The sequence below is a fragment of the Corvus brachyrhynchos genome, unplaced genomic scaffold, assembly GCF_000691975.1.
Source record: "Corvus brachyrhynchos isolate BGI_N302 unplaced genomic scaffold, ASM69197v1 scaffold433, whole genome shotgun sequence".
NCBI lineage: Eukaryota > Metazoa > Chordata > Aves > Passeriformes > Corvidae > Corvus > Corvus brachyrhynchos.
In genome coordinates this window covers 171,344-180,720 of record NW_008236935.1, presented here as the reverse complement: position 1 = coordinate 180,720, position 9,377 = coordinate 171,344, and the positions used below count along the sequence as shown (strand labels likewise).

General features: G+C 38.8%; 1 protein-coding gene and 1 long non-coding RNA gene across 2 annotated transcripts in view; one reads left to right on the top strand and one right to left on the bottom strand.

The window, feature by feature from the left end:
- Window positions 1–7: 7 nt before the first annotated feature.
- LOC108445218 lies at window positions 8–2,169 on the top strand. Its single transcript, XR_001859987.1, has 3 exons — window positions 8–127; window positions 216–286; window positions 1,034–2,169. It is a non-coding gene; the product is annotated as an uncharacterized LOC108445218 (long non-coding RNA).
- A 2,307-nt stretch (window positions 2,170–4,476) lies between these two features.
- The window catches only part of EPB41L4A (erythrocyte membrane protein band 4.1 like 4A), a 74,622-nt gene continuing 69,721 nt past the window's right edge, over window positions 4,477–9,377 (bottom strand). Inside the window, exon 25 of the mRNA XM_017728366.1 lies at window positions 4,477–8,565. Within this exon, the coding sequence (XP_017583855.1) occupies window positions 8,437–8,565 (129 nt within the window). The 3' untranslated portion in view covers window positions 4,477–8,436. The remainder of the gene's footprint in view (window positions 8,566–9,377) is intronic.

The window sequence follows — 9,377 nt, the reverse complement described above, 5'->3', positions numbered from 1 at the left end:
GCGCGCGGTGAAGTCGCTCCGGGAGCAGCGGGGCCGCCGGGGCAGCAGCTGGGCTTGTGAGGAAGGAGTGGTGTAAGGATGTGGTGCTTGGGGCTGTTTGTCTTCGGAAATGGAGCACTTACCTCAAGTACGTCTTTTTAGACTCCTTGTACGGTTCGTGTATTTCTCTTGCTCTTCCGGATGTGTTTTCTCCCTTTTTTTTTTTTTTTTTTCAGACGAAAGTTATAGAAGTCGGTCGGTGGCCGGAGCATGCACCAACATGACCAAAAGGTGTCCCAAGAACATGGTATTCTTGGCTTTTCTTATTAAGTGTTTGCTTTGTATAAAATATTATTTAGTTCTGAATTTTGAAATATTTTTCAACTGATTAATTGTTCTTTTTCATAGGCTGTGAACTTAATTTTGCAGAGGTAAGGAGCTCCCATACTTAAGTTTGGCCTTTGTGTTGCCCATTCATTCCGGTCCAGAATGAATGTGGTGTCAAAAAAGGCAAACAGGAATTCTTGCTCAAACTGGTTTAGGGAGCTGGTCGTGTACCTTCCTCCTCTCTGTTTTTGCAAGGACAAAAAACCCCAAACAACCTGTAGAAATTGTATAGTTGAGCAGCTACGTAGGGAATTTTATACTTCAGTCTTTTAAAGTGAAGAATCTGATAGTTACTAGAAGAGGAAAAACTAAAGTTATAATGGCCACTTTTACCATTGTTTAGGTGTCCTGTCTGTCATGATTTTTGCATTACATCTCCAAGTAATTAGTATATAATTTTCAAGTTTACCGCAGTGGCTTCTAGTTTTTCTATGGTAAAAAGATATTTGCAACTTAATACTTAGGTATAGGAAAGATTAAAATGTTCTCGAAGGGGAAAAAAATGTGTTTTCTTTTTGTAGATTTGTGGATTTGTTATTCAGTACTGAATAATATGTTGTCTACTCTTTTGCTGGACTTTCCTTGATGCACTTTTGAAAGTATAAAGTGTACTTTGATATTGTCAGATTCCTGCCGGAATGCTTTATTTGCGGAATGCTTTTTACAGGTTTCTAGTGTGTTTTGCTGGAAGTTCAGGATCTCCCAGAGATAGTCCTGTATGCTGAAAGCCTCCAAGCATGAGAAGGGCATGTGGGAAGAAGCCACGAAGTGCTGATTGCACAGCTGTGAGTAACAATAATTCCTTGTGCAACTTGGCCCTGTGGCCTGCTCTTAGAGTGAAGCTGGCTTTCTGCTGAGAAGGAAGTTTGGCACAGTGACTTCAGAGCAGAAATTGGAACTGAAAGAGTAGGAGTGAGATCAGCCTGGTGACTGTATTCTTATCAACAAGAGCAAAGTGGAAGCTATAAAATAAAAAGTTTGGTGTGAGTGGCTCGTTAAATCAGTATGTGGCTGCCAATGTGTCCAAGACAAGGACATGCTTTTTCATGTTTGCTTTTAGGGGTGTGATATTGTGGAACTGTTTAGAATACAAGGACTGAAGATGTTAAAAGACTAGCAAAACATGAAAGGTTGGAATCTCACATGCTGCATACTGCTTCACTGTGAAGTCTTGGAAAAGCAAACACATTGAAAAGTTGAGAAGTGCAAGTCAGCCCAAAATTCATTAGTACAAACCAGTCATTAATAAAAATTGCATGCATTATCAAATCTTTCTTTGTCACTGAGACTGTGATTTGTGTAACCTACATACCCAACAGTGTAATAGGGAGTCCAGATCTTTGCAGCCAGGAGCTTTTAGGTCAGTACTGGAAATCTGGTGTAAGAATGATCCAGTACTACATCACTGTAGTTTTTGTTTGGGTTGGGTTTTTTTCAGGAAAAAATATAACTGATCCTCAGTGAAGTGATGAAACTCCTTCAAGCTGGCCGTGATGCTCTTGCTCTAACATCAGAAAGTTTCATCAATGAAATGTGAAAATCTGCATGAGCAACACAGGTGCACTGAATCCTTTACCACTGCTGCTGGTAGGAGATGAGTGTGTGAAATCCATCCTCACCTTCAGCACCACAGACACTGGGGACTTCTGCAGGGCTGGAGACTAAGGTGGACACTCTTTGTAAGAACCTATTGGGACACTGGGAAGAGAAATGTATGTGTAATCAATTATTAGTAATGTGTCCAGCAACAGGGCTGCTGTTTGTTTTCCAACATAAAATTATTAAATCTTGTGTATTATTGGCTTACTGTTTTCACAGTGTTTTCTAGTGCACAGTCATACTGTATGCATGAGTTAGTACTGCAAAACTTTCTATTGATTCCCACCAGCCAGAAAGTGTTACTGCTGCCACCAGCTTATAGTTACTATCTGAATTCTTGCTTAGGTGGGCAAAGAGCCTCTCTTGCAAAAAAAAAAAAAAAAAAAATCTTGTGTCTGGAGCAGCTTGGGTCTGGGGCAAACCTACTGGGAGTAGGAGTGGGGAAGGTAGGGATGAACTATCGGGGTACAGAGAACATATAAAGATACAACAAAAAACCTCGCATCACCACAATCTTGCAACAAAAATATCTCTTAAAAATTAGATTTGCAAATTTTACCTTTTTACTTTTTTCCCAAGGGATGAGGGGAAGCTCATTTTTGTAATTTTGTATTAGTCTTGGGGATTTAGAGAATGTTACTGAAAAGAGCTGTGTGCTACATGTGTCCAGTCTCACCTTGTGTGTTTATTTTTTTTCTTAGGAACTGTTAGAACCAGCCTGAGAGCAATGGCTGTCTAAGCAAACACTCCTCCCTAAGAAAAAAAATTGTTTAAAAGATGGACTATTAAGTCTCCATGTAGTAAAGCAAAGTGCATTTAACTGCATTGTGGCAGTGATTGGTAATGTTTATGTAGACAAAAAATAAAAGATTTATGTTTCTGTTCTCAGAATTTCTATCTTTCCCAAGCTTTAGTAGCAGTTCCTTCTGTTTGGCAGTTTTGATTTCCTCTGATATTGTTGCAACCCTTTGGAGTGCAACCCTTTGGATGAAACAAAGCATAGGAGCTGCTGAGTGGTTGGGATGTGATGACTTAGACCATGGTCTCCTGTAGTATTTGAAGATAGGGTTGGCTAAGATTTGGATTGTGGGGAGCAAAAGTAGAAATTTTAGAAGTAGGAATTCAGCAAAGCTGGATTGAAAAATAGCAGGAAAGGTGTCTTTCCATCATGGAGACCGGCAAGCTTGATTTATTATCACCTTGACCAGCTACATCATGTGGTACTTCAGCTTAACTTGGAGTGAAAAACTGTTGAGATAATTGGAATTACTGCTTTAAATCAATTTTATCAGAAGAACAAATGCTTAAATTGTGTATGTTGCAATGTCTGATTTTTCAGTACTGAATGTAAACATGTTACTAAGTGTAAAGTTGTTTTTGGTTTGTCAAGAGAGAAGGAGATTTCGACAAGCGTAATTAATTTTTAGTAATCCAACGTGTAATTGTGGAATGTACTTGAAAGTTTAAGGTTTTTATTAGGGATTACATTCCCTGAAGATACCATCTGTTCAGGAGTTTTGCTCATGGGCTTTGTTCTTGAAGTGTAAGACTGACAGGAGTAGCTTTTTAAAACTTAAAAAAGTCAAAAGTGACAGCTAGTGCCAGGATTTGGTGATTGGTATCTAAAATGTTAATTACCTTTCAACTAAAAAAACATGTAGAACCCCAAGCTTTAATGTGTAATACAGGTGTTATAGTGGGGTAGAACAAGGGAAAAGTGAGGTAGAGGGAGCAGTAGGTGGGTGCAAGGGTCACAGATTACTTACATGATAGTGCTGGTAAATGGGAAGTGTGGTGTTAAACCCCAGGACTGCCTTTTATTTTGTGTGACTGGCTAGCTGAATTGCACCGTGGAAAAAAACATCAGACTAAATCTGCTCCGCAATAAAAACTGAAGAGAAAGGGTAAGGAATTCATATTCTGGAGCAACCTGCTATGTGTACTGAACCCTGCTTCACAGGAATGGGGTGGACATCCTGTGCTCATGGGAAGTAGAGAAGTAAATCTTTTGGAGTTTGTTGGTTTGTTTTTTTTTTTTCCTTTTGCTTCTGCTTTATTAAACTCTTTTATTTTGACTCACAAGGATTTTTTCCATCTGCTTCCCTCCCCCATCCTGTTAAGAAGGGGAGTGATAGAGCAGCTTGGTGGGCACCTGGTGTCCAGCCAAGGTGGGAGAACAAATACAGGAATAAAACCAGACACATTAAGGAGAGAGTGTCTGCCACACTGGCTCTATCTGTGTTTGGTATGACAGCTTACACAGTCTGCTCTTGCTCTCTGGTGATTTTTAGGTGAGAAAGGAAACTGGTATAGATGTGCACTGGAAATACAAAGCTTACACTGACAACTTCCTGGTACAAGATAAAATACTTAATCTGGAGAAGCTGTATCCTCAAGTGGATTTTAATTGGTACTACACCTGTTTTTACCAGATGGTGGTGTCAAATGAATCTCTGTTTATGAAGGCTTTGCTCCTTAGTGTAATGTAAATAAGACACACAGGCAACCATGGAATGCCCTAAAAATTCAAGTTTTACTTGACTTTTAAATAACCTGGACACAAGTATTGACACAGCCATCTATCAAACTCAATTTAAAATAAAGCACACAGTTGCTTCGTGAATACTTAATGTACACAGAACAAATGTATCACATGTTCGTGTATGTTTTCAAACACCTTTCTAGGGAGTTTTGAATTAAACAAATCTTCCCAAAAGAAAACATGCTATCTCTTCAGTTCAGTATTCACCTGTATAAAGGGAATGGATTTGGCAACTTAAATGACTTTTCAACCAACATCATCAATATCATGAGCTTGATTAGAATACAAATTGCAGAGTTAGTGATACTTGTAATAGGTGCAGCGTAGAAAACAGCAAGTCAAAGGCTGGTTCCGAATGAAAGAAACCAGCCAACTAAGCAAGGGAACCAGTACAGGATATACAAAAATGCTTTTGTGCCGTGGTTAGCAAGCCCTCTATTGTATAAAATACATGTTTTGCAAAAGGTTGTACAATTACGTTGTAATTGTGGCTAATTAGTGAGAATTCTATAACATATCAATGCTTAGCACTTATGGAAGTCTCAGAAGAGGTAAAGGCAGAGGTACAGAGTTAAAATTGTTGGCCTGAGATCAGTTCAGGAGAATTAGGATGAGAATGCCTCAAATACCAGTCCTTTGTCCAACTGAGCTGGGGTCTGTATGGCATTCAACCCCAGGGTAAACTTTTCTTGACACAGTTATGCATCTCATGCCTTTTGCCTGACTCATCAGGATATACAAGTATTTTAGACTGACATCCAGACTCCAGATCTGAAAATGCAACTGCCTCTAGGCAGTGAATGCCCCAGGAGAGCTGGGGAAGGGTAGCAACAGTGGAGAGGGCAAGGTGTAGCTCAGAGCTGTAAGGGGCCGGTCAGGTAGACATGTAGGGCTGATTTAGGTCTAGAAAACGTAGGTGTGACACAGTAAGTGCTTTCAGTGATTGATCACTTGTGTGTCTCTCACAAAAACAGATCATAAAAAGGTGTTTTTCCTCAAATGATTGAGGAAAAGAAGCTTGAAGGGAAAGGAGGATCACATATATGAAAGAAATTTGCTTTTCTGTATTATTAACTGTTAGTGATATCCTTGTCAGAAGTTTTCCCTTGTTTTGGCACAACAAAACATTTGGAAAATGTGTAATAGCGGCATTAGATCTTTAGTATTCTGTGGATACAAAACTGTATTGTAGTGGCCCAGGCTAACATCAAACTCATTAAAAACCTGCTTCCTACATAGGCTCATTGGAGAGAAGACCACTAACTCAAATCCAGGGCTCTCTCTGTAGATTTCTCATTTAAATGCAAAAAAGTTGGCTTGATTATGAAACAACTCTCCAGTGACTTGAGAATTGAAACCTTTCACTATTAGACTAGACAGAAGCCTATTTTCTGATGTAGTGCAGTAAGTAAAATACCACACATATGGCTGATGGTATCCAGCAATAACACACAAGAGCCCACAGGAAGATGACAGCATACAGGAAAACGTGAGGTTGAATATAAACCTTCTTGATCAGTATTTAAAGATTGGCAAGATAGGTACACCAGGTACAGATAATTCTCAAATAATAACACAAATCCTCCTGCAGTAGTAGATAAGTGCTACTTGCCTGTGGCTGAGTAAGGATAGCAGACTAATGGTAACGATTTAGAAAGCAGCAAACTACAAGCAAGTGAGTAATACTCCAAGGTGGAACACCTTCTCAAAGAAACAAGGAGCAGCTTTCATTGCAGACTAGTTCTTGTGTAGTTTGTCATATTTCAGTTGTCTTTCAAAAGATTGTGATGCTCTTGGTTAAGCCATTTTGCCATAGTGACTTTTCCTAGGGGTTGGTTGGAGGTTTTGTTATGGTTTTGGATTTTTTTTCCTTTTTTTTTGTTTTGTTTGGGCTTTTTTTTTAACTGTTGTTTGTGACAGTACTACACAAGGTCATAAACAGATCCTAAAGGATCACTTTAAATTGGAGCAATGACAATGAAACCATTTAACAAACTTAGAAAACTGAACAAATACTTTAAGCCATGCCCAACAATGTCCTAGAATTAAATCTGTAGTAAATTCAAAAAATTCTGAAGAACCTCTATGAAAACTGAACTTTTACTACAGAGGGGTTCTTACTCCTTCCTTTCCTTAGATTTGTTCACTGAGACTGTAGAAGCAGAGCTGTCCCAAGTAAATGACCAAAGAAAAGTATTTATTAAGTGACTCTGCCATCCGTGGATGCAGCATTTCCCATCCTACAGACCTCTCTACACTGTGATAGGAATACACAAACTATATGGCTGCCACTCTGGCTAGTAACATCCACCTGACCACCTCAAATAATGAAACAATGAAAAATCAAAAAATTAAGTGGAAAATAAAACACATCGTACAAAGTTTTGCTTTTCATTTTAGTCAGTTAAAATGTGTATTAGTAATCCCATGCCTCTTGTCAAGTGTAACTTAGACACCTCATGCTAACTCCAGTTCTCAAGCAGTGTTGCCCTTCTGACAGGGCTGCAATTCCCTGGTGTTGCTTGGACTGGAAGACACAGGATCACTGCAAATCTCTGTGGGTTGTGGGGGTTGAGTGTAGAGAGGACAGAAGTAGAAAGGCACATGAGCTGCTACAGCTGTTTACAATGCTGTTTCACAAATTGAATATTTAGTTCAACAACTACACTTAGCAAAAATTACTTCCACAACACAAAGACTTTGCTAAGCTCCTGAGCAAGTCAGCAACACCTGAAGGCTCATCCATGTGCTGACTGTGGACAAATGGGAGGCAGAGAAGTGACTTTCAGGTATTTGTAAGTGATAGGACAAGAGAAGAGCCAGGCATCACTTCAGACATATATTAGAAGATAACCCACTCAATGTGCAGCATCATTAAAACTTAGTATTCCTACCATGACAATAGAAAAAAAAAAATTATAGTTATCAAACCCGAGATACTGCCTTTGTCATTTTAATATAGTAGAAATGGCTCAGAGAAAAGTGTCAGATTATTTTACATGAAAAGAGATTAAGGCAGATTTTGCTATCTAGTAAAAAAGGAAAAAAAAGCTATTTGCTAGCTGTCTTAAATACTACTCCACAAGTTTCATTTAACCAGCACTGAAGTGCCTTGCTAAGCAGTCTTAATACAGTGGGTTAGTTTATATTGCCCAGTTTCCAGTGTGCTTTACTGTAAGTTGGTAAATGTGTTTCTGTGGTACAGAATGTTCATTTAAATAGTCCCTCTACACAAAAGGACATTCAAAATTTAGAAGACTTAAACCTGCCCAAAGCAAAGTAAGTCTGTATCACCTCTGGAACTCACTGCTACAGCATGTTACAGCGTCTATTGTTTTTGAACTAAAATGGGTTGAGTCAGAATTTTTATCAACAACACGAGCATCCTTATTGTGCTAGGCTAAAATAAACCTTGTAAGAGCTATCTGTCCTTATGTCTCAGGACATAAGTTGATCCCCATATAAATTGTGAAGATAATTTCCCCATATCACACTGTATTGCACAATTGACCAAAAAAATATGACTGTTTTACTTATCTTGAAGCATCTGGTCCTGATCATGTCAGTTAACAGTCACTTCTTGGAACAAGGCTATTCAGTTACAGAGCAGACCACAAAGCCTGTTTTGTTGCAGCAATTTGTTGTTGTTGTTGTTGATGTTCATTTTTTTGGAAATGTAACTGCTGATCTTTCAGTTTTGCAAGGACTTTTGGTTTCGGTTGTCTATCAGGCAGCTTGTCCTCAATCAGTCACACCACTAGAATGGTGTTGGTGATAAAACCATTGCTTGGTCTTCCCACAAGCAGGCTGGACTTCCAGGCATCCTGAAGGAATGACCACCATGTTGACTTAAGTTCCTTCTCTTGCACACATAAACAAATTCTCACTTTCCAAAGACCAAAATCCATTCGCCATCTTCAATTCATCAGTCAAGTCTCCACCTTGAAGCGTGACACCTGTACAGTTTTTACAATCTTAGTGGCGGATTTTCCATCAAAATTATTGGTGGATAGCGGAGGTCGTTCTTCTATTAGGCTGTCTTTAGATCCATTCTGCCTCTGAAAAGAACAAATTAAACGTTGTTGAAAAGATAGAGCAGAATTTAAACACTGTATTTTGCTAACTGTTGCTGTGAAAGACTTAGGCTATGGGTATAGCAATTTATGTATACATATATATACACACACCAGGAATATTAAAGTCTCTACATTTATTTGATCGAACAGACCTTTTTTCCCCCTCTCACCTCCTGCCAGCTGCTGCCCCTTTGTGCTATTGCCTATTCAGGAAATGCCATGATTAATTATTTGATATTTAGCAAAACACTGCAAACAAACACAAGGAATTAATGGCCACTGTTATGAGGGAGCCTGGGGCTGAGGGAGAAGAGAGGTCTTTGTAGACACTGAACATTTTAACATTAATGGTATGGTAAGTGAAGTATCTGGAATTCTCCCTTCCATGTTTTGGTTCTCCTTTTGGGTGCTTGTACAGAAGACCTCAATTGCCTTTGAATAGACTTTGCTTCTTACATTTTGAGCTCAATAAAACTATCAAAACTGAGAGATATGGTAGTGTAATATATGATGAAAGACAGTAATTAAGTTAGATTAAGAAAGGACAAGTTCTGTCCTTTTTAGATGTCAATATCCTAAAATAATATTCAGTATTTGTGGGGGGAAAAAAGAAAAAGCAAAAGAAAAGCAGTGTTTCAAGCCCAAGCAACAAAACTCATATGGCAACCTCTAAACGAGGTGAATAAATTATGTGATTACAACAAGCACACCTGCATATTTTAAGAAGTTGTGAAAGTCACTTTTCCTTCTGTGAGGAGCAGAGATGCATCTTAAGGATGCATCAGACTGGGAAA